This window comes from Octopus bimaculoides, chromosome 20 (genome assembly GCF_046866305.1).
Source record: "Octopus bimaculoides isolate indiv1 chromosome 20, ASM4686630v1, whole genome shotgun sequence".
Classification (NCBI taxonomy): domain Eukaryota; kingdom Metazoa; phylum Mollusca; class Cephalopoda; order Octopoda; family Octopodidae; genus Octopus; species Octopus bimaculoides.
In genome coordinates, this window is record NC_142947.1 from 28,190,296 (window position 1) to 28,216,609 (window position 26,314).

Genomic DNA, 26,314 nt, shown 5'->3' on the forward strand with positions numbered 1-26,314 from the left:
TTTAGGAGAAAATGAGATGGTCATAGCTATTCAATCAGTGCATGAGTAACAACAATGAATACTGGACAGGTTGTTTTGGTTGCTTGTTCTTGTGACTCTTTCCCAAACCCGTCACAATTTGAAACTTCCTGAACAAAACATTGGCATGCCCTTAAAAAATAAATAAGATCTCTGCGCAGTTTCTATGTAGCTCACATGTGTTTGGTCAACCAGCCCAAGGAGTAACTTTCACTACATACACAGATACACACAATACAGAAGTGAAATAGCAAGCATTTGAAAAATATTTATTTATTCATTTCTCAAATTTAAGAACAATTCATAAATTTAAGTTATCCCCAGAAAGAATCTTTATTTAAAAAATATCATATGAAAAAAATTCCATTTTGAATTCTTTATATTCATAACAAATAAAATGAAAAATTTTAAACCCAAATCTATGAGGACATTTGAAAATGAATTTTTTTTCCTTCTTCAGGAGAGTAAAATGGTACCCCTCCACTCCTGGCAGAAAAAAAAATTGAAGGAGGTGAAGGTGGCAGTGGTGATGTGTGAAGGAGAGGAAAGAGGTATAATCATAAATTCCGAACTATTATTTTTTGGAAATATGCAGTGGACATTTAAATGAAAATTCTTGCATAGGCTCAGCATAAGTGCATGTGTTATATACATACACATTCACACATCTCTCTCCATACACACACAAACATATAACTTATAAAAATGTTTACTAGAAGATCTAATTCAAGCCAGCAGTTGGAATGGTGTATGTGAGTGCAAGAATGAGAATATATGTATTTAAAGAAGTGTTTAAAAAATGAAAATTATAAATGGGTTAATTTCTTCTTTATTCCATTTCTTCCATACTATATCCCCATTTTCCACTGCAAGAATACTGATATAAAATAAATAAAACACACACAAGAAAGAATAACATACCACAGCAGATATTTCATTTTTTAACAGCATATTCAAAAGTAAAGATCAACAGACTGAAGAAAAAACAAAAAGTTATCTGCTGAAGACTATCTTATTTGGTGGAAATTATTCAATGAATTAAAAATGTGACAAGCTCTCTTGCTCACCCAGCTCCTTCTTTAGTGGAAAGGAAATGAAACCATGTGGTCCCGAGTTCAGTCCCACTGCATGGCACCTTGGGCAAGTGTCTTCTACTATAGCCTTGGGCCGACCAAAGCCTTGTGAGCGAATGTGGTAGACGGAAACTGCAAGAAGCCTGTCATATATATACATATATATATATATATGTATATATGTATATGTATGCATGTGTATATGTTTGTGTATCTTTGTTTGTCCCCCCAACATCGCTTGACAACCGATGCTGGTGTGTTTATGTACCCGTAACTTAGTGGTTCGGCAAAAGAGACCAATAGAATAAGTACTAAGCTTACAATGAATAAGTCCTGGGGTTGATTTGTTTGACTATAGGCGGTGCTCCGGCATGGTCGCAGTCAAATGACTGAAACAAGTAAAAAAAAAAAGAGTATACATATATATATATATATATATATATATATATATATATATATATATATATACATACACACACACATATATATATATATATAGGCGCAGGAGTGGCTGTGTGGTAAGTAGGTCGCTTACCAACCACATAGTTCCAGATTCAGTCCCACTACATGGTACCTTGGACAAGTGTCTTTTAATATAGCCTCGGGCAGACCAAAGCCTTGTGAGTGGATTTGGTAGACAGAAACTGAAAGAAGCTTGTCGTATATATATATATATATATATATATATATATAAATTTATTGAATGGAGTAAAACGCATATTTTAACTGCATAGTTTAATTTCCGACATATGTTTCGAAGAATTACAATTTATGTGATCCATAGGAATCGGCGATGTTAAAAATGTAAACTTCTCCTCAGGGAAATGTATGGGAACCAGCTTAAAACGTTTGTCCCCCACACCATCGCTTGACAATCGATGTTGGTGTGTTTACTGAGCGGGTCAGCAAAAGAGACCGATAGAATAAGTACTAGGCTTACAAAGAATAAGTCCTGGAGTCGATTTGTTCGACTAAAGGTGCTGCTCCAGCATGGCCACAGTCAAATGACTGAAAAGAATAAAATATGTATATATATATATATATATATATATATATATATATATATATATAGACACACAGACACACACACACACACACACACATATATATATATATACACACACAAGGCCAGCCTTAAACAAATTCAACTGATTGCTCCCAATCGGGCCCCGTGCTCAAGGAGGCCACATCCTCTACTATGAAATTTTGAAATTTTAGGAAAGCGGTCTCCCTGAAGTTTTTAAAAAATCTACATAAAAATGCTCCTTAAAAAAAAGCAGACTTTAGCGGCACAAGATGCCAAAAGATAAACCCATTCATCTGAAATTGCTTGGATCAGCCTTGCTTGTATTTTTAGTGTAAGGGTTAATTGTATGTATGCATGTATGTATGTGAACGTTTGGGAGTGTTTATGGGCATGTTTGGGCAAAATATTTGTATGCGAGAGAGAATGTATGTAGTTGTTTAAGTGTATGGTGAATTGTATATATATGTGTGTGCGAATGTTTGTACGTGAATTGCTATAAATATACTTTGTATATGTTTAATTTTGGGGAAACACTTTTATTTCAATGAAGTGTATTTTGTGTGTGCGTGTGTGTATTAAATAAAGCAAAAATGATAAAAGAGACATGATTAAACAAAGGTTAAAAGTTCAATTAATTTTCATAGTGGTTTGGTTGAGATCTTTGTATTGTGTGAATGTATGCATATGTATGTTTTTGCTAGTATGTGTATGATTGTACGTATATGTATTTTTTAGTGTGTGTTGAATTGTATACATACACACATGCGTGTGTACAGTGAGAGAGATGGGAGAGGTGAAATAAAATTTCTCCCCTTGTTCAAAAGACAAAAATCTCTTTGCAATGACACCCATTCAGGTTTTTGGACACGCACAAACACACAACCACACACACACGGAGGGGGGAGGCTATAGTAGGAGACATTTGGTGCCACACAGTGGTGCTTATAGTGCTACTGCTATTAGTAATTACTAAGCTAAGAAACAGGCTTCTTGTCACACAGACAGGACAACAACTGAGGTTATAGAAAAAAATATAAGGTAAGTATATAACCAGCTTCCAAAACATTCTAATTATCAATTTGCTTTTTATGTATATCTCTTTTAGTATAACATCATGCAACAGATAAAAGTTTCTTAAAAAGCATAGTTTAGATGTAGTTTCGCTGATGGTGAAAGTTTTTGGTAAATTTACAGTTTAATACCCAACTCGATTTTGGTGGGAAATAATGTTTTTCCTTGTTTTTTTTTCTTATGCTATCAACTAATCTAATCTAATATGCTGCAAATAATTTTTTCAACAGAAATCGGAGTGGGGGGGTGTAGACCCTTGGAAATTCACCCCTCACCTCACCCAGTTGGGCCCTGCACCTAAGGCCAGCCCTATGTATATATAAAATTCTTTCCTATCTATATTGGACATAGGTCCAGCACAGAAAATATTGATTTCAAACAAAGGTACAAGTTCTGGAGTCGATTTGTTTGACTAAAGGCGGTGCTCCAGCATGGCTGCAGTCAAATGACTGAAACAAATAAAAGAGTAAAGTATATTCAGTTCAGTGGGCAAGACTTAGAGATGATAAGAGACAAAGAAAATATAGTTTTGGTAATTATATCAGCAATAGCTGAAGGAAAATTTCACTATCTCTGTTCAATACAACTACCTACCAAGCCTATCTCGATTAAAAAATCATTAATTTGTTCATTTTATTTGTCACCAATTCTAGATAGTGAGAGTAGATACACTCAATTCGTTTACCAGACAGACATGCTGTGGATGTGGACAATATATTTAACTCTGAAATAACTCAGTCCACTTACTCATAAGTGGGTACCACAAAATACAGAAAAGTAATTATTATTAGTAGCAATAGCACTATAAAATTGAGAAGTTTATCATCTTATAGTGCTGCATTCAACTCTTCCAGTAGCTATGGTCAGGAGAGATGTTGTTTAGCCCTGATCAAACAGACCTTAACAAAGGCTTTCCAGCCATTACCATTTTGTCTCTTGATATATCATTGATTACATTGTTTAAGGTGTCCTCCTTTATTTAAGAGAGTAAGGTATATGATTTGAACAAGATTTAGCAGCTAATTCTACCTTCTGACCTATGATCAAAGGTATTCCTAATGTGACCATCCTGTCTTTTACCTGTATACAGGGAACCCAGGACCACATTATTTAGCTGGTCCTTTTTAAGATGATAGAATGATATTTAAGGGAATTTTGACAACTATTTCTAACAAGTTGGGTGACTACAAAGAGTATTCTTCTGTTGGAGCCTATTAGCATCATTTATTAACCAAAAGGGTTCATCCTTTGAATGTCTAAATAAGTAACTAATGCAGAGTGGTGTAGTTCATCACTATATGTATCAGTGTTAATGTGTCACTGATCAGTGTTGATAGGTAAGTTCTGAGATCAAGTTTTCCTGTTGATCTGGAGAAGAAACCACTGACTCATTTCAGAAAGACTGAAGCTTCAGTGGTTCCCCAACAAAATAATAAAGTTACTGAACTAACTATGAAACAAATACAAATTTCATCATTTTTTCATTTCTTTCTCAGAATTGGCTGATCTCCTGCCAACTCATTCATCTCTTCTCTTCTGATTACCATACTGTGTCCAAACCCAGGTCCTGCAGTAATAAATACATACACCTCTTCCTCCTCAAAATGTCATCCTGTTGATGTGGTTTGCTGCAGCTATTGAAGAACATTCAACACACTGTCAACTAGTTGTAGAGGAAGAATTAAGCTTTCAGTGATTTAAATTGTCAAACCAGTCCTAATTCTTGGTCAACATCAATTCACTTCATGATTAAAGCATTTGTGAAAGTCATGAATTTAACTTCTATTTCCATCTGTTGAGAAGTTAACTAGGGTGCAACCACCACATTGATAGTGACCACTAATGAAGAAAAGTCAAGCAACTGAACTTGAATGAGTCAATAGACAGTATATTGGGCTCTTTTTCATATGTCAGAAGGTTTGAAATATGTATTTAACTAGTTAGTCAGTCTTGGAAGGATGAAATGTGAAACCAATACCATCTGAACTTGAACTCAAAATACAGAAGCCAAAACTGAATGCTATCAATTGTTTAATCCAATGCACTATTAATTTCATAAAAAAAAGGTAATGAGATGATGGATGGTTGTGTATTCATTTATTTCCCAGAAGGCATTGGCAACATAAGTGATGCATAATGGTATCAGCCAGGAGATGGAAACCGGTCACAATAAGGAATTATTTACATTTACATCTCTTCCAGCACAACAGTGCTCAGCAGTAAAATTACATAAAGTACTCGTTAATCAAAAGGACAATTTCTGAAGATGAAGGGAGATAGATCATACATTGAGCCAATTCAAGTATATCAACAGAATGGTGCTATTTATTTAATTGAAGCTAGAGGCAAAGTAAACCTAACACTCAATATAGAAAAATAAAGTTAAGTATTGATGAATATTTCATTCAGCATTGCATTCCCACAAAACTACCCTGAGATGAATAATATGTGTGTGCGTGCGCATACGTGCGCGATTTATTAGTTGGTTAGGTGAAGTAAGGGAGTTAATTCATTGATTGCAGAAAGAAACAATACAAAATTTTATACAGATCATTTACTTAATTTTTACCACTATAAAACTGATATCAACAAAATATAATCCATTTCCTACATAATAACATTTCATACATACACATGTATTCCCACACATAAAGTCAGAGGTAAATATACTACAATTAAAGAAACATTTCCCCATGAATTTGTTTCTCCTCTTTTTTTTAAAAAAAAAATTCCATATTTAAAAAAAAAATTTGTTTCCCATTTCCTATGGTCTTTTATCTAAAACTTTCCAGCAGATGATCACTCGTTAGTGTTTTTTTTTACCTTTTAATGAATTTGGCCATTAAACCATTTGACCAATCATCACATTATCAAGTTACAATTAAAAGAAAAAATCCAATAATAAATAAAATTCCTGGTAAATTATTTAACAGTTATTTCTCGGGGACCTTTTTCCTCAGTCAAAACCTGTGTCTCTTCTTTGTGGGCAATTTTCATTTCTCTTCGCTTCACCTCTGTATAGCCACCAGACCCAAGCAACACTGTTACATTACTTACCCACCACAGTAATGACCGTCTATCAGAATAGTAGATTGCTGCAACAACAGTTTGAGCACAGGCTTTGGCAGTACCAGAGATGTTGTGTGTGAGAGGTGATGTAAGTTGAATCTGAAGACCAGTTGCATAACCAATGGCAAAGCCAAGGATGCCACTGATATTCATTATATTCCAGAAATGTAGGCTCCTAATATAGGGGAAACTGATTATGGTGGGTAGTTCACCATTAAAGAGGATTAAAGGGAGAAAGAGGATTGTTGCATTGACATTGTTGTACAAGGTAAGTCGCCATATATTATGGTCAACCATAGGAAGAATCTTCTTTGTATAGATGGCATTCAGAGCCACACTGGCACTAGCAAGTACACCAAATATCACTCCAGTAAGACTTAATGAACCTATAAAAAGAAAAAAAGAAAAGAAAATATAGAGACATATTTGATAATTTATTTTTTTTTTGAAGAGTCTAAAACACATTGTTCAATGTTTGCAGTACAATAGTTATGTCATAAAGCAAAACAAAATGAAGTTTTCTTATTAAACATAATCAATTCAGTCTCCGATACTATGATCGAGTTTAAGCAACTAAATAGAAAGTCCTTTATTTGCTCATTGTTCACTGGTATAAAGAGACATAAAAGGTTCTCACATAAAATTATGACAGGAAGATTTAAATATTGATTTAAATATTTAAATACGGACACTATATAAACAGGTTTGTTTTGAATCAAGAGAGTTATATCACAGAAAGATGAAAAGTTTAAAGATAATATAATAAAATCAATTCCTATAACTTCTGATCTTCAGGCATTTCAACTATGATTTAAGTTAACTGCATCAGTGACACACTACAAAATCCTTTAGTTTGAGAAGACCCAAAACATTGCATGTACTATCCTCATTTCCCTTGATTAAATGATAAATGAAAAAAAATTATTCTAAATGCAGCAGTTTTTATTCTGGAATTGGCTATTGATATAGAAAATTGACCCTTAAGTTTCCAAAGAATTTCAAGGATCCAAGCTAAATTTGTATTTTTATAGAATATATAGTTGAGAAGTTTATTTTGCAACTATGTGGTTCTTAGTGGATATGAATGTGTGTGTGTGTGTGTGTGTGTGTGTGTGTGTGTGTGTGTGTGTGTGTGTGTGTGTGTGTGTGTGTGTGTGTGTGCGAGTGAGTGAGTGAGAGAGAGTATTTTTTTTTTTTCCTGTTGTTTCAGCTCAGAGCTGCAGCCATACTGATGCACTGCCGTTTTGCTACACTGTTATTACTGAGAGCCTCCTCCAATATGTGGCGCTTGGTGAAGAATGGAGTTTGATGTAGCTACCCTCATTTGCACCTCTTGCCGTGAGGTAGGTTAATCTGGGACTCTCGACAGGAAGAGGTCCAGCTTTGATTTAAAAACTCCTACATCTACTTTGTGCAGGTTCTTCGGGCTCTTTGGGAGAATATTAAAAAGCTATGGGCCCCTGAATAAAATATCACAGTATAGAATGTATACACTGGTGAGAAAACTCATTCAAACAAAAACACATTACAATTGCAGTGAAACAGTGACAAGTTTCTTGGAAACTTGTAACCAATGAATTCTTTGTTCCCACCATGCATAATAAAAAATAAAGATAAAACAAATGGATGAACATCTTGAAAACTATATAGGATGCTGCCAACAGCTCAGCAAATTGATGTATACAGAATTCTGTATATTGCACTAATTATATAAAAAAAAAACCTTGTAGTCAATTTAAACAAAAGTTCTTTAAACTGCTAATCCAATACCTTAGCCACATAATCATTTTGTCACTATTTGCAATGTAGAGATTTCTGCCTTGATTCCACTGAGAAGCAGTCATTAATGCTAATGACTAACCTGCATTGAACTATATCATCATCATCATCATTTAATGTCCGTTTTCCATGTTGGTACAGGTTAGATGGTTTGACTTAGAAGCTGCACCAGGTTCCAATCTGATTTGACCTTGTTTCTACAGATGGATGCCCTTCCTAATGCCAATCACTCCAAGAGTGTAGTGGCTGCTTTTTATGTGCCATCATCAGCCATATCTATGATCTCACTTGGCTTGATCAGTCTTCTGAAGCATGGCATATCACCAAAGATCTCAATCACCTGTCACTGCCACTGTAAGGCTTAACATTCAAACGGTGCTTTTTATGTTCCACAGGCACAAGTACCAGTCACACAGCACTGGCATCAACCACAACTATGATTTCACTTGGCTTGACAGGTCTTCTCTAGCACAGCATATCACTCAATGTTCAAAGGGTGCCTTTATGTGCCAGTTATGTGACACTGGCTTCAGCCACAACTACAATCTCACTTGGCTTCAATGCCATGTAGCATGGCTGTTCACACACAGGCATCATACAATCTGCCTTTCACTCTAATAGAGAGGCCCTTTGTTAGCAGCAGAAGTAGGAGCTCTCTGAACTTTGTCCAGTCTATTCTTATTCTAGCAGTTCTCAGAGCATACACACCAACTACTGACTTGGTCACCTAGGTAATGGAAGCTCTTAAATACTTCTAGTTTTCCCCCTGGCATTTGATGGAGTCTATTTTCTGTACATTCTTAGTGTTAATTGTACATGTGCAATTTCCACACAAAAACTATTTTCTCTGTTAAACTTTCTCTGATATTGCTACACATCTTATGTGTCCATAGCTTCCACCATGTACATTTTATGGAGTCTCTACCTATACCTTTACTACTGATCAAGCAGGACCATCTGCCTGAAGGCATTTGTGATTTGTCTGCTCTCCTACTTACTAAGACTTTGGTATTTGCTAGATTAACTCTAAGGCCCTTTTGATTCTAGACCCTGCTTCTATGTCTGAAATTTCTTCTCTAGTTCAGCTACAAGAACAAGCTATTCTGGTAGTGATTCAGCATAGAGGACTCCCAGGGGCAGCCTGTCTTAAGTTCCTCTGTTACTACCTGAATAGCTATGATGGATAGGAGGGGGCTGAGGACTGACCCTAAATTTATCGCTTTACTCATTGCTGACCTTTACCTTACTGACAGCATCCCTGTACATGGCTTGTACAGCTCTCACCAACCACTCATCTATCTCTAGCTTCCGCATTGACCACCAGATAAGGGAGTGGGGGACTCTATCAAAGGCTTTCTCCATGTTGACAAAAGCCAAGTACAGGGGTTTATTTTTGGCTAGATATTTCTCCTGAAGTTGCCTAACCAGGAATATAGCATTAGTCGTGCACCTGCCTGGCACAAATCTGAACTGCATCTCATCTGCACTAACTCTCTTCATAATTAATTGGGCTATAACCTTCTCCATAACTTTCATAACCTGATCCAACAATTGGATACTTCTGTAATGTTTCTGTCTAGTGTCACTTTTGCTTTTGTAGCAGTTGACTATAATGCTACTACACCAATTGTTGGGTATGACTCCCTTGTGGACAAACTGATTAACTATATAGGTGACTAAGCTATATCCTACTCTGCCAGATATTTTAAGCATCTCAGTAGTGATACCTGATGGGATAGGAGCTTTCCCTGTTTTCATATCCTTAATTGTTTTATCTACCAAATTACTGTCAATTTGGATAGCTAGTCCCTCAGTTGGGTCAACATTAGGCAGACTCCTTCTCCCATTCATTCCCCACACTTAGCAGCCTTTCATAATGGCATTTCCAAGCCCCCTTTCTTTGTAGAAACCATCATCCATGTGGACACATTTCTCTCCTATGACATCACGATTTTCTCTCACACATTGTCTCGCAATTCAAAACACTTCAAGTCTTGCATTTGCAGAACATTGGCAAACTTCTTTTCTGCTTCTTCCCTGGCTAAGTATACCTGCCTCCTAGCTTACCTTCTGGGTATCTACTACCATCATTCTGCCAGTCCTGTTTCTTTTCTCTAATGGCCCTGTCAGCTACATTGTTCCACCACCATGTCACCTTAGGTCCAGAAGGGACATTGCACCATTCACAAATTTGGTCAGTAGCTTTCAGCAGGTTGTCCTGTAGGAACCACCAGTTGTCCTACATGTTGTATGTTGCTATACCCTCCTCTTTTTCATCATATATATATATATATATATATATATATATATATATAGCCAAAGAGATAAGGTGATGACTTGGTTGAGTGATAGTCTTGCAAACTGACTGGCTGTACTTTTGAGTTCAAGGTCAATTTTGCTTTTCCTCCTTTCAGGGTTAATAAATAAAGTACAATTCCTCTACCAAAGTGTCAATTCTTTTCTTTCTCTTCTCTCTCTATCTGTCATTCTTGGGAGAATATGGCTGTGTTCAGACCTGGAGAGAAATGGGCTCAGCCAGATCTAAAAATGCCCAAAACACTGTTTGCGTTATGACAGTGCCTCCACAACACAATCAGAAGTTGAAAGCTCAATGTAAAGCGAGGCAAAAATGTACAGAAAATGGTCATCAGCTAACTCTCAAAAAGGGACATAAGTCTGAGGAGCTTGATAAATAGTGATCCATGAAATGTGTTGTTAGTAGGAGTAATATAACTGGCTTCAAATTTTGGCACAAGGTCAGCAATTTCAGGGATGGAAGCTAGTAAATTATGCCAACCCCAATACTCAACTGGTACTTATTTTGTCAAACCTGAAAGGAAAAATTGACCTTAGTGGAATTTGAACTCAGAATATAAAGACAGACGAATACCACTAAACATTTTGCCTGGTGTGCTAATGATTTTGCCAGTTTGCTGCCTTGTGGAGTAACATAATTTGGGTAAAAATAGAAAAAGGACAGTGGTAAATGAAGAAGGACAAATACTGATAATGCTGATGAAGGTCAAAACAAAAGCCACCCATGTTTATCTTAGTATAACTAAATGTCTTTGACACATGCAACAAAGTATTAACAACTGACCTTCAGCCTAGTCAACTTCCAGGGAAGAAATGGAAATCATAAAACAATAAAGACAATTTATATGCTCATAACATCATCATCATTTAGCATCCATTTTCCATGCTGTTAGACGGTTTGACTTGAACTGGTAAGCTGGAGAGCTGCACCAGATCCCAGTCTGTTTTGGCATGGCTTCTACAGCTAGATGCCCTTCCTAATGCCAACCACTCCATAGTGTACAGGGTGCCTGTAGCATGTCACTGGCATGGGTGCCATTTATGTATCGCCAGTATGTGTACCTTTTATGTCTCACCAGCATGGGTGACTTTTATATGTCACCAGCACTAACCATGACTGATTTCATTAAGCTTTGATGTGTCTTCTCAAGCACAGCAGATCACCAACAGTCTCAGTCACTTGCCATTACTTCCATATGACTCAACATCCGAAGATCATATCTCACCACCTCATCCCACATCCCCCCCCCCCACCCAGTTAAAGGCCGGCAATTTTTTATACAACTGTCCTCATCGATAGGCATCATTGGCCATACCAGCAGTTTTCTCTCTTACACACTACATCTGATGCCTCTGTTGTGATTATTTATGTGATACATAATCAAAATGTAGAATCTAGTTGAATGAAGAAAGTTCAGAAATAGCAAATATAGAAATAACAGCTAAGTGGTGGCTTTCAGTCATGTGGCGTAGAGAAATGGATGGACATAGCAATGACATGAATGGCTCTAAGTCTAATCGAATAATGGAATGCTAGACAGTCTAGAAACTTCCAAGGGAAACACTAAGCTTCTTGAATAATTAAGAATTACGTCTCATGATACAGATGCTTCAAGAATCTTAGAAAGGGAGGTTACTCTATAATCTTTCTTGCAAGGGAGATCATTCAACAATCTAACTACTGCTACACACCCACTAGGCAGAGGTAACGGTATACAATAATGAAAATAACAAAATTGTATATATCATAAAATGTCAAAAACTGATGAAAACAGAATGGAATAAATGGGCAAGACTTCCGCCTGTCCGCACCAAACCACCCTTTAAAAAAATTTTTGTTTTTTCAACACAAATCCCCCTTTTCAGCTACAGGGAATAATAAATCTGCCAAAAAATTGACAAAAATCAGCATTTTTTAATTACCCCACACCCACTTCCTTCATTTTTTTACTTTTTTCAGAAATTTTTTTTTCAAAATATGCAGGAAAATATGGAGATTATTATTCTGAAAAAACTTTTTAAATGTCTTTTTTTCCTAAATATGCATAAAAATACAGACATTATGATTCAGACAAAAATTTCATAACATTTCTGTGGTTAGGATTAGGGTTTTAGAGTTAGGGAAAAAAGTCAAAATTGAAGAACTGGCGGGGTGGGGGGGATTTAACAATGCTGATTTTTGACAATTTTCGGGAACCTCCATATCCAAAAATGGGGGATTTTGGCAAAAAAAATTTTTTTAATAAACAAATTTAGGAGAAAATGGGGGTGGGGGGACGGGTGGAAGTCTTTCCAATAAATGCAGTATTTCAGGTCCAAAGAGAAAAATCAACGTTGAAACTTCTGTAACATATGTGTGTGCGCATGCAATATAGAGGTAGAGAAAATTGTGCATCTTGGGAAACAGAATCCAAGGAAATGCATAGAGAACAGGATTTATTCAAGTGAGTCTGAATAGCTGAGTCGTTTTGCATGCACAGAATGCAGAAAATGCCAGTCAGAGCGTGATTGAGGCATAGTGTATGTGCACACGAGTGGCAAAAAACGACAGTGACATGCTAGCAACTTTCTATTTATAACGTGACCATCCATGGGTCTAATAGAGTTGTGTCTTACAAGGGCACGCGATGAGCATGAGAAAGCAATCCAAAAGGCATGTGTATAATTGGGTGAATGCATGCAAGCATGAGACAATTTTACAAATATACAGAATGCTGGTAAAAAAATATGTACGTGAATAGATGTCCTGAAAAATGAAAAATGAAGTGATATACAAAACTAAGCAAATGCAAAGGAAAGTGAACAAATACATGAAAAAGCAAGTAACAGAAATGTCAAACTAGGCGCAAGCTAAAGAAAAGTTCCCGTCTATGTGCAAGTGTTCAAGTTCAAGTCATGCAAGTTTTTTTAGAAAGTCCACACAAATTGAATTCAACGATGCAAAAATACGGAAAGTTATGTATATACATGATATGTATATAGCGCACACATACTGAAGGTGAAAACAGTAGTGCAAGGCATTGTCAAAGTACATGCAGGAAAATTCTTCTGGAAAAGTTTAGTTTGCCAAGAAATTAAGTCTCACAACTTCATATAGGAAGAAGAAAACGACAATATGGCAAAAGCTGTAATGCTGAAAGTTAGTAATGAACTTGCAGTGGTAAAAGTTGAACTGGTGCGAAGATGATCATGAGAAGCTGGACTTGCAGTGGTAAAAATGGTGTAAGCCATACACTGAACAAAGCAGGATGTTGAAATGAGCTGGTTACTCTACTTGTGATGAAAAAGGATGTTGAAATATTAACAAGTCTAAGATTTGAAACTTCCATATGTAAACTGGTTGAAATAAATTTTAGTGGCGTTGTTGACGGAGGAAAAAAGAAAAGGTCTGCTGGTATTGTGAAGGAAGAAATGCTGTTTATTCAAACTGTCAATGGTCGAGCGTTCGTCCAGTTAAAAAAATGTCGCAAAATGGATACGATGTTGTGTGAAGATTGGCAAATGGTGATCCCAAAAGGTGGTGATAACGAACAGCAATCATGACAGGGCACCGAGTTTAAAAGTAAGGTACAGAACCATCGAGAAACATTGAAGTTAGAATTTCTGGATCGGATTTTGTGGCGAAGAATGTGGGATGAAAAGTTGCCGTACAGTTGAAAAAGTTTCAAGTTTCCTTGTTCTCTGGCCATGAGAAATGGGAAAATGACTTTTGAAACAGTCAAAAATTCACAACAGTAGTATTAAGCAATAAATAGGTGGTGAAATTATAAACTTGACATGAAGAGCAGATCAAAAGTACCGAACTTGGTATGAGGGTGGATCATGGTGGTAAGAAAACTTGTCATAGATGTCGAAAGCAGCGAAAGGAACTGGAAAATAGCCATACTGTCGTAGTTACAAGAAACTGAATTACTTAGAAATAATTATTGGCAGGAAATTAACTCAGCAAATACGAGTATAAGATTTGACTGCTATTTCTGGCAAAAGGTGATGTAAACGATGTTATCATAGCTCAAGAGTAGTAGTGAGAGTTGATAAATGTACGTCAAAATTGTTCTTGCAGTCCATATGTTGAAAACAAAAAAGCAGCTGTAACAGGCTTGAGAAGGAGTTTTGTGATCGGAAAATTGTTTTGCAATATACCAGATAATGATATTATAACATGGAAACCAGAATTAATTGACAAATGTTACTAGTTTTGCTGCTAAAAAACATTTAAGACTTTTAACTTAGTTAACATGGCATTACTTTGGTAGCTTTAACATAGAAAAACAGCGTTACTTTGGCAGCTGGCAAATTTTTCTTTTCTGCAAAAGGTTCTAAAGTTGGTCGCATATATTTCTGCAAAAAGTTCAATGGTTGCCTTCTGTGAAAACTGTAATACAGGATGATTTATTCAATTTGACGGCCAGAGTTTTTAATTAAACACTTTGAAACTTTGGATACTAACAGGGTTTACTGTTAACGTTTTTGACAAAATTTCGTATTTTAGAAGCTATTTCGTGTTAAAGTGGTTGTATTTGGGTAATTTTAACCAATCAATGACGTGTATTCAGCTGAAGAAAATTACTGCTGCTGTTTGCGAACAGCAATTTCCAGATCCATTTTATATATATATATACATACACACACACATACATTAATAATAGGCAGAAGTTACAGAATGACAATAGCCAAATTGGTGTTTGATAAGTGCCGATGATATATACATACATACATGTAAAAAAAATCTCATCACACAATCAAACCAATGAAAGAGCCTCTACCTGGTCGCTCGACACGCTAAAAATAGCAGCCAAAGTATCCCCCTACCTAAATCACACACCCATTGTATGTAATGTCCGAGATTATCCCTAAAAAGACGGTTTGCTGAAGGCTGGAATGTCTTTGATGATAGGTTTGCTGTATCAGAGGTTGATTTGAGGCTAAATAACAACAAAATTATGGTCCTTAGTGAAAATCGCACAGGTGAAATCGGACCCCAAAAAGGGTTTTGTAGCATATTAGGAGGTCACAGGAATTCATTCAACGAAAAAAAAAATTTCCAATGATTCCGGGATGGAGCCCCCCCCCCCCCATTTTCCGAACCAAAATAAGGGATTTGCAGCATATTATGAAGATTCCATGCAAAAACCCAAGTTTTCTTTTTCTTAGTGAAAATCGTGCGGGTGTTAATATAGAAATTTACCATAATTTTGTTGTTATTTAAGCTCAAATCAACCCTGATACAGCAAACTTATCATTAAAGACATTCCAGCCTTCAGCAAACTGTCTTTTTAGGGATAATCTAGGACCTTATGTACAATGGGCGTGTGATTTAGGTAGGGGGATACTTTGGCTGCTATTTTTAGTGTATTGAGCGACCAGGTAGAGGCTCTTTCATGGGTTCGATTGCATGATGATATGGTTTTACACATATTTATCATCCCAGGAGGATTCATCATTACACATATTTATCATCAGCATATATGTACATATATCATTGGCACTTATCAAACACAAATTTGGCCATTGTTACTCTGTAACTTCTGCCTATTATTAATGTGTGTGTGTGTGTGTGTGTGTGTGTGTGTGTGTGTACTGGACCCGGAAGTTGTTTGCAAACAGCAGCAGTAATTTTCTTCGGCTGAATACACGTCACTGATTGGTTAAAATTACCCAAATACGACAACTTTAACATGAAATAACTTCTAAGATACAAAATTTTGTAAAAAAAACATTTAGAGTAAACTCTGTTCAATGTGACACATTCTACCAGTATCTGAAGTTTCAAAATGTTTAGTTAAAAAATCTGGCCGTCAAATTGAATAGATCCCAGGAGGATTCATAGCAAATATCATCGTCACTTAAGTTGAAGATAATTCAGTTGAAGAAAACTGTGACATGGAAAGTATTAGAATATAACTAAATATGTAGAATATAACTAAATACTCTCCAGGGTAGAATTTGGGATACACGTCAGTTGGTCACCAATTTCTGTTGTGGTGATTATTTATGTGATACATAATCAAAATGTGGAATCTGGTTGAATGAAGTAATCTATGCAAGAAAGTTCAGAGATAGGAAATATAAAGGATCTTTTTTAAAACGGGGTCCACATTTTTCATTAATGAAACACTTTGAAACTTGGAACACTGGTAGAATGTGTCATATAAAACATCTTTTTCTCTTAGACTTCTTTAAAAAAAAAGAAATCCCTAAGTTATTCCATGTTAAAGTTGTCGTATTTCTGTAATTTCAACCAATCACTGACGTCCATTCAGCCGATATACATTAAGTGCCAACTACATAAACAAACGATTCTGAAACAATTCTATCGGTGATAGGGTTAGGGTTAGGGTAAAACAGCAAATTTAAAAAGAAAAAAGCAAATAAAACGAAGAAAAAAAAATGAAAATGAAAAAAGCAAATTTAAAATGAAAAAAGCAAATAATCAGCCAAAGGAGTAAATGTAAACAACTGAATACTTGTCAGTGATTGGTTGAAATTATCGAAATAAGACAATTTTTTACATGAAATAAATTCGAATACAAAAATATTTTTCTGTTCTATAACACAAAATAGATAAGCATACGAAGTTTGAAAGTCTTTCGGTACCAAAAACACTATGTAAAACATTAATGAAAAATGTGGCCTCCGTTTTAAAAAAGATCCAATATAAATAACAGCTAAGTGGTGGCTTTAAGTCATGTGGCATAGAGAAATAGATGGACATAGCAATGACATGAATGGCTCTAAGTCTAATCGACTAAGAAGTGAAGAGCAGGGTTAGCAAGTTATTTTTATTAATGGAACACTAGGCATTCTAGAAACTTCCAAGAGAAACACCAAGCTTCTTGAATAATTAAGAATCACGTCTCATGACACAGATGCTTCGAGAAACTTAGGAAGGGAGGTTACTCTATAATCATTCTTGCAAGGGAGATCATTCAACTATCTAGCTACTGCTACACCTCCTATATGCAATTTTTCTCTTAAGACACACACACTCTGTCATTTGTGCACACTGACATTGCACATCCAGCAGTGCATGCTAGCTTCTTGAAATCCTTCTACCCTATAGTTTGAAGTTGCTAATGACTAACCTATGCTGAGAGATACATTCTTCACGTTTTTGAGTAACTATGGATCTTGTTTTCTGGTGAGAAGGTAGTTAAACTGGCTAGCTTGGCCACCAGATTCAGTGAATGAACCACCCATCTCAGTCTTACCAATTTGCAATTTTATAGGAAAATTAAAAAAAAAATCTTGAGCTTCAGGAAGATCATATGTAGCTAAAATGCTTGTGAAGCCTAAGAAGTACTGGGTAGTTCCCCCTCCCTCACACAAACAAGACAAGTAGGAGTTAAATTGAGTAGTGGACAGAAGGTGCACATAAAAGGATAACATATTCCTATGAAGCATCCAAGACAACTGAAAATTACAACAGAAGAATTGTCTATCTTAATTTCATTTTAATTCATGCCGGAAAATATTTGTAACAGTATAAGATACTTTACCTGATACTCCTTCTTGGTCCACTCCTAATAGGAAACCACCAATAATAATTCCACAGCAAACTAGAGCTGCTTTTGATGTTTCTTGTTTCAAAATAATGTAAGAAAATACCTGAAATGAAAATGATGAGAAAAATTTGGAGAAAAAGAGATTGTGAGATTTTATATATATATATATATATAATAATAATAATATTAGGGATAAAAATCCAAATTTACAGGTAAATTAATTTATCAAAACTTAAAATTAAATTAAATTTCACAGTATATAATATATGAATATATAATTTAGAGAAAAGAACCACAGTTCCTGAACTCCTGCATGAGAATCCACAGTCACATACAGAAAAAAATTTAATAAGTGAATACACTAAAAAGAACTATAATAAAATACAAAGTAATAATTATTAAAAAAATAAAATGACTACACATGTTTCATAACCAAATTTTCAAATAGAAAATCAAATCAAATCAAATCGATTAAAATAAATCAATTGAAAATCAATTCTATTCAAAAATATAGCTAATCTTCGGGTCAAAATACAACAATAATAATAATAAAATATATATCAACCAACAATAAATAACAAATGAATTTATATAAAAATACTTATTTTATCAATAAGTAAAAGTACTTATTTTTACAATAAATAAATGAAAAATATTCTTATCGAAGCTTTAGTTTAAACTAAAATTTAAACATTATACTTTTAACATATCAAAGCTTTAGTTTAAAAGAAAATTTAAACGTTATACTATTAACTTAGCGTTTATTAGAATATTAACTAACAATAAATGAATTTATATAAAAATACTTATTTTACCAATAAATCAAAAAGAAACATTAAACAAAACAATATTATTGAAAATAAATGCAACACTAATCTTATCAAAGTTTTGGTTTAAACTAAAATGTTAAACTATTAACTTAGCGTTAAATAGAATATCAACTAACAATAAATAACAATTCAATTTGATGGTGAAACATCTTGCCTTCTTCCCTTTTTGAATAAAATATTCAAGTAGATAAAGTATGAGATTGTAGGTAGCATATGTTTTGAGTATCAAATACAGGTACAGACAATAATTAAGTTTTTTTTTTTTGTTTTTTGTTAACACAGTTGCAGAAAACAGACACTAACTATAATTTTTCACATGACCTAAGCTGCAAGCAATGAGTGTCTTGTGTTCAGAAAGGGATCTTTCTCATTTGTTCAGCACCACAGAAATAAAATGGAATATATGCTATTATCTTCTCCAATGTTATATGATCCGATTCTGTTGGTGCTGTATTCCTCTCGGGGACTTGCACAGAAAACACGAGTTGTACTATTTAGTTATTACATTTATTTATTAACTATAAACAAAGAACTCACTCACCGAATTGTTAGTTATCAAGAAACAAGAATGTTGTCCTCCAATAACATTCAACCTCGACGGTCACTCAAAACACCAACGAAACAGGGACCTCAGACGAACTATATTGAAATATGGGACTTCAGACGAACAACAAACAAATCTAACAGTTCGTATAACACCTCCCCACTGAAATTGATGCTACACAAGAAGTATCAACAGCAAAGTCTCTCTTGGGTTTTACGGGTTCTCTTGGACCGTCTTGGGTTGTCTGGTCCATACTCCAGAGCGAGTAACATGGTCTTGGGTCAGGTTTGTCTTTGAGTTAGTGGCACAGTTTCTGAGGTCTCCATCGGGTGATCTGTTGCAAATTCAAATACAGTGTCTTCTGCATCACCAGGTTCATTGTCTTCCTCAGTTGTGTCCGCGGTCGCAGCTGTTCCCAGTGTCGTCTCCACATTGGGCCATGAGGTATGACTCTGACGTTAAAGCAGCGAGTACCCAATGATTTCTTAATGATTGCTGGTACCCATCAGGGAGCTTTGTCTCGGCGAGATCCATAGTATAGTGCATACACAGAATCTCCGGCCTTGTACTGCCTGGTAACTTTAGCGACATCAGCCGAGCCCAGAGTCATCTGAGACTTATATGCTTCCTTAGAATGTTTGCCTTGAGCAATGTGTGCTGGCGATGGCAGCAGTGAATCAATCCTTGTTCGTATCTGCCGGTGATTCAAAAGTTCACTTGGAGAGAATCCACAGGATGTTGGTGTTCTCCGGTACTGCATCAAGAACTCCTGAAGTGCTCGTGTCGGCGGAAGAGAAGACTTCCTCAGAGCTTGTTCGAAGGTCTGCACCAAATGTTCCACTGCTCCGTTGGTAGCTGGGTGGTAAGGTGCTCCTGTCAGGTGTGTGATCCCACGTTCTTTGCACCAGCTCTGGAACTCCTCAGACGTAAAAGTTGGTGCGTTATCGGTGACCAGTGTGTGAGGAAATCTGAAGTGCGCAAAGTCTTCCTCAAGCAGATTTAAAGTGGCTTTGGAGGATGTGGAGGAAGTAGGATGAATGCATGGGTACTTGGAATAAGCATCTGTGATCACCAGCCAATCTCTACCCATAAAATTTATTGCGTGGTCCAGGTGTAAGCGGCTCCACGGCTTTTCTGGTAACATCCATGGGTGAACTGGAGGCTTAGATGGCTGCCTTTGATGTTCATTTACGAATCACATCGTCGACTGGCTATCTCTATAGCAGCATCGATACCAGGCCAATAAACAGCAGTTCTTGCTAGTTGTTTCATGTGTTCCATGCCAAAGTGTCCAAGATGCAGAATATTGAGGATCTTTGGCTGCAAGCTATGTGGAATCACAACTCTAGATCCATGTATAAGGCATCCATGGCAGATACTGAGCGAGTTTGATAACTTCCAGAACTTGTTGACTTTGTCATTGATCTCCATGTTCTTTGGTGGCCAGCTTTCACGGACATAGCACATCACTGTAGATATCACTGGATCTTTCCCTGACTCTTGACGGAGGACGTTAGCATCCACAGGTTGGACTTGAATACTGAGAGCTTTGATGGCACACACCATGTCTATGTCTTCACCATTTTCCTTTCTGTCAAAGTCGTTGTCATCACCGAATGGCAAGCGACTGAGGGCATCAGCATTGCCATGATCTGCTGATTTCCGATATTCAATGGTGTAGTCAAACTGGTTCAGCCACAGAGCCCATCGTGCTAGTCTGTTAGCAGCGAGAAGTGGCGTCCCTTTCCTCGGACTGAATAGTGATGTCAGTGGCTTGTGGTCAGTCACGAGTACGAATTTACGACTGTACAAATACTGGTAAAACTTCTGCAAGCCAAATATGATAGCCAGAGCTTCCTTTTGAATTTGGCTGTAGTTACGCTGTGCAGAAGTGAGAGTCTTGGACATATTAGATATTGGGCGCTCACTTCCATCAGGATAGCAGTGAAACAGGACTGCTCCAATACCAACGTTTGATGCGTCGCAAGCCAGTCCCAAAGTTTTGTTTGGATCGAAGTGTATCAGAACTTGACTCGATGAAAGTACATTTTTCAAGTGATCAAAAACTGACTGTTCCTCATCTCCCCACTTCCAAATAGTTGACTTTTTCGTAAGGCAATAGAGTGGCTCTGCTATACTGGCCAGATTTGGGATAAACTTTCCATAAAACTGAACTGAACCCAGGAAAGATTTCAAGCTTGAGTCGTTCGTTGGAGGTGGCATCTCTAAGACTGCTTCAACCTTGGATCCCTTCAGCCGACAAAATATGTCCAAGATATTCTACACTGGATAGTGCAAACTGGCACTTTTCATGGCGACATCTGAGTCCATTGTCGCTTAGACGTGTGAGCAGACACTTTAGGTTGTTTAGGTGACTGTTTGCATCTTTCCCACTGACGAGCATGTCGTCCTGGAAGACGGCCACTCCAGGTAGATCATGGGTCAGGTTTTCCATGATCTCCTGAAAGTAACCAGGTGCTGACTTGATTCCAAAAGGGAGTCGTTGCTGCAGGAGTACTCCACGGTGAGTGCTGAGTGCGAGTCTGTGTTGACTTTCTGGAGCCAGCTTGATCTGATTATAGGCATCAGCAAGGTCAATCTTTGTATATCCGAATCCACCTCCGAGTTTCTGCATCAGTTCAACAGGGAGTGGCATTAGATGACGGTGATCTGCAAGTTGGTCATTAATTCCCACAGAGTAGTAACCACAAATCCGTAGTTTGGGATTCAGGTTGCTTGAAGCGTGTGCTTTACGAATCGGTACTACTGGCGTTCCGTATTCATTGAACTGGACTGGCTTTTAGATTCCCTTGGCGATGCCTTCTTCGTAACCTTTGGCCAGGTCATCACGAAGAGCAAACGGGACAGGGCGTGCCTTGTGAAAGACTGGTGTAGCGTCCCATTTGAATTTCACTTCCAGTTCAAAGTTCTTGAGACATCTCAATTCTTGCTTGAAAAGATCTGGGAATTCATCACACATGTTGTGACAATCTTGTTGCAGGGAAACATAGGGCTCACTTGAGGTCTTTGGATATATCACTTCTGCACCTTCCCACTTGGCTTGGCTGTCTATGCTTTTCAAACCTAGAGCAGTGTCCATGGAAATTCCCAGAGTCTGGATAGCATTTCGTCCCAGCAAATTAAGATCAGAGATCTTGGTGACGATGTATGGTATTAGATTCTGCTTACCGGTTGTTGGATCCTTGGTTTGGCCCATGAAAGTTCCCAGAACAGGCAGGTCGTGCTTGCTGGCAGATTCATAGCAATGCTTGACATCTTGCAGCTTTGGTTTTCCTAGTTGTTTCCAGACTGACAAGGAAACAAAATTGCCTGTAGTGGCAGTGTCCAATTCCATTGTGAACAGTCTGTTTTGGATTGTTATTGGCACAATCAAACTATGAGTATCTTGGGAAACTTTGCCTAGGATCGCCTTGATTAGCTCAGCTTTTGTGATTCTTTTCACGGGAGTTTGTGAGTGGCCATTGCGTTGCTGATGTTGTTTTTCTCTACACACCGCTTGCAAATGTTCCTTTTTGTCACAAAAATGACATTTGGTTTCTTTGAAAGGATAGTCTGTCGCTTTGTGGGCCTTTCCACATCGGTAGCATTTCTCCTGGTCTGTGGAATAAGACTGCTGATGGTTCTTTTGAGGACTCTTATTCTTGTTTTGTTGGACCTTGTAGACTTGCTTGGTTTTGGAACCGTAGACAGTTTCTTTTGCAACCTTTGCTGCATCTTCAGTCTCGATGGCAACTTGGACAGAATGGGCAAAATCTAGTTCTGTGTCTGAACCGCTTCATTGTTGACCGAACATATGAGTCTCTGTCTCAGAGCTTCATCCTGTGGGTTGGTAATCGATGGAAAATCACAGGTAGCCGCATCCTGACGTATACGTGCTGCCAGCTCCTGGAGAGTTTCGCCTGGCTTCCGTTGCATATCACTCCAAAACTTGAAATGCTCTCTCACAATGAAAAGTTTTGGGTCGAACTGTTCCTTCATGAAGTCAATGATTTCGTCCATTGTCAAGTTGTTGATATCTTTAGGCGGATTTTGTTGAGTAGCCAGATTAGCAAGTTGCTTGTAAATAGTAGCGGTCTGATTGGTCAGGAACACTTGTGCCATGCGTTGTTCAGGTACAGCATTAGCAGCCACAAACGTGCGGAATCTTGACCAGTAATCAGGCCATAGTTCTGTCGTTGAATCAAATGCAGCAAATGGTGGAATCGACACTGTCGTCGAAGCAGCTGAAAAATAGCCACTGGAATCGCCTTCAACTTGTCGGGCACCAAACAGTTTTAACAGAGTGTCCATATCTCTCTTATGTTGCTGCATTTGCTGTTCCATTTGTTCCCTAAATAACTTTATCAGCTCTACTGTCTGTTTTTTCCGCCATGTTATTAAGATGAACAATTTTACGGCAAAGTATGCATGTAATCCTATCGGCGATGCCACTAAACTCTGTTGTATTCCTCTCGGGGACTCGCAGAGAAAACACGAGTTGTACTATTTAGTTATTACATTTATTTATTAACTATAAACAAAGAACTCACTCACCAAATTGTTAGTTATCAAGAAACAAGAATGTTGTCCTCGTCATATATATCCCAATAACATTCAACCTCGACAGTCACTCAAAACACCAACGAAACAGGGACCTCAGACGAATTATATTGAAATATGGGACTTCAGACGAACAACAAACAAATCTAACAGTCCATATAACAGTTGGGTTGTAGTTGTTATTTTGACTAAGGACGGCCCTGTCGAACCATTACTATACCATCTTTTAAGAAAGATCTAGGACTTCATTACCTCATGTATCCTTCCTATATTAAAACAGTGGTGTGTGGTTTTGAGGGAGATTAAGTTGCTATTTCAAGCAGATTGAATGACTTCATAGAGGTTCTGCCAGGTAATGTTATAAGGTAGGATAAACAGAGTAGGACATGAATTGTCAAGCAGTAAAAGATGTCATATCTGATACAAGTCAGCTCTGCTAAATGGTCAGTATTTAAAATCCTGTCATAAACATATGGCAGTTTGTAAATATGTGCTGAAAGGCACATCATCAGAATCACCTTGCCTTTTTTTTCTAGATATAGTTTATCTAGGATTCAATTTGTTGTTCCTTTTTTATGACAGTAGGGTGTTATTTAAGGATATTTAGCTACCATATCCAACAGTTCAAGTTACATTGCTTTTGGTGACTTTATGTATGTAAAATATAATGTAGAGTGAAAATAGTGATTCTAATTATTATTTATGGATCCTGGATTAGTCTGGATTAAGCAGACCTATGACTGAAGATGTTTCACTTATAACCATCCCATCTTTTATTTAGGCATAATGTATCCAGAATAATATTATCCAATCTTTCTTTTAGTTTTTTAAGACAGTAGGATATGGTTTAAGGGAGATACTTGTTATTTCTAGCAGATCAAGTGATTATATAGAGGCTTCTTCATTGGCTTGATCAGATGTATTGTTTTATGACATTGTATGGCATAACTTTGTAAAAGAATGGCATTTAGTTTGGCATTATCTTGAGTATTATTATTATTTGCTGCAGAATAGATTAGATGTATTTTTGAACACACTCCATAAGTTTTGTTTAAAATCATTGTTTACACCAGTTTGGTGTCACGTTTTTGGTGTCAAAGAAAAAAAGAAATAGCTGTGTATGTGTGTGTGTGTGTGTGTGAGAGTGAGAGAGAGAGAGAGAGAGAGAGAGAGAGAGAGGGGAGAGAGAGAGTATTAAAGAAACAAAAAGAAAGCAAACCACAACTTACCACATTAAAAATGGTTGTTAATGATCTGCCAATATAATAAAATGCAACATCAACGTACTTCAAACAAAGATTGTTAAATGAAATCATGAGAACAAATATTATTGACAATGGTAGAGTCTGAAAATAAAAAAGATACATACATATATTTACATATCTATATATATAAGTACAAAATAATGAAAGTGAAAAAGAGAGAAGTAGACAAAAAATAAAAGGTAGAAAAGAGATACAAAATAAAAGATATTAATCTGGCAGCAATAAATTGCTGGTTAATTTACACTTGTTTTACATTCAATTTTGTTTTGCTTTACACTCATATTCTCTGTTAGTATGGGCTTAATGAATAAATATTATTAAGGCATTGCTTCACAACTGGATGCCCTTCCTGTCACTATCCCCAATCCATTTTTCAAGCAAAGGATTTTGTTTTACACTCACCTTAGAAAGTGCAGTTGATGCAGTTTGTTGACAAGGAATGCCAACAAATTGTATCAACTGCATCAGCATTTGTAGCCCAGTGCCTTTTCTTTGAAATGCAGAATGTATACATTAATGCAAACAAAAACACATATTTTATAATGCATGCGTGTATGAGGATAGTGTATCCTCAAGGATTCCTACCACTCATAACACACATTCACTCAGATTAACTTCTATTGCCAACTAACGCTTCCTCTTACCTTTATCTCACTACCTGTCCTTACACCTCTAGGATATCTTCTAGTTCTTCTTTTCCTTGATACATTCACTCACTGTTCCTTCTCTCCCCCACTCTCTCTTATTCTCCTCCCATCTTCTCCACTGCCTCCCCATTTAAGATGTTTTCACAGCTTTCACACTCTGCTCTTCCTCCAACCTCTGTGGTATCCTCCAATATCTTCTTTTTCCTCTCCTTCTGCGTTCTTTTCTATCACTGCCTCTCTCACCCCATACAGCTTCTTTGCCTCCTCAAAACTCCTTCCTTTCCCCCCCCCTGACCCCTACTCACACTTCTCTCTCATTCAATAACTGTCAGGATTTCTCTCCACCCTAGCCTACTGCTCCCTCACTACCCCACTTTCTGCACACTTGTCCAAACTCAGCCCTTATAATGTTGAATAACCCTAATCCCCTTCCTTATACAACCTACCCTTCAACTCTATTCCTCTTTTTTCTCAACCTACTACTTATGCCCTTCCTCTATCCTGTTTCCTGTTATATACCTCAATCTTCCCACTATTCCTCATCCCTCTGTCTCAAATTATTGCCCACCCTTTCTTTTGCTTTCCTTCAGTTACAAGGACCATTTTAGGT

General features: G+C 36.9%; 1 protein-coding gene across 1 annotated transcript; it reads right to left on the minus strand.

Moving 5' to 3' along the window:
• Nucleotides 1-275: 275 nt before the first annotated feature.
• Nucleotides 276-25,166, minus strand: LOC106872294 (GDP-fucose transporter 1-like). Its single transcript, XM_089338271.1, has 4 exons — nucleotides 25,022-25,166; nucleotides 17,853-17,961; nucleotides 14,635-14,694; nucleotides 276-6,644 (listed from the first exon to the last, which is right to left on the minus strand). Exons 1-4 carry the CDS (start codon nucleotides 25,157-25,159, stop codon nucleotides 6,112-6,114), a joined length of 840 nt encoding a protein of 279 aa, XP_089194397.1. The 5' UTR covers nucleotides 25,160-25,166; the 3' UTR covers nucleotides 276-6,111.
• Nucleotides 25,167-26,314: the final 1,148 nt, after the last annotated feature.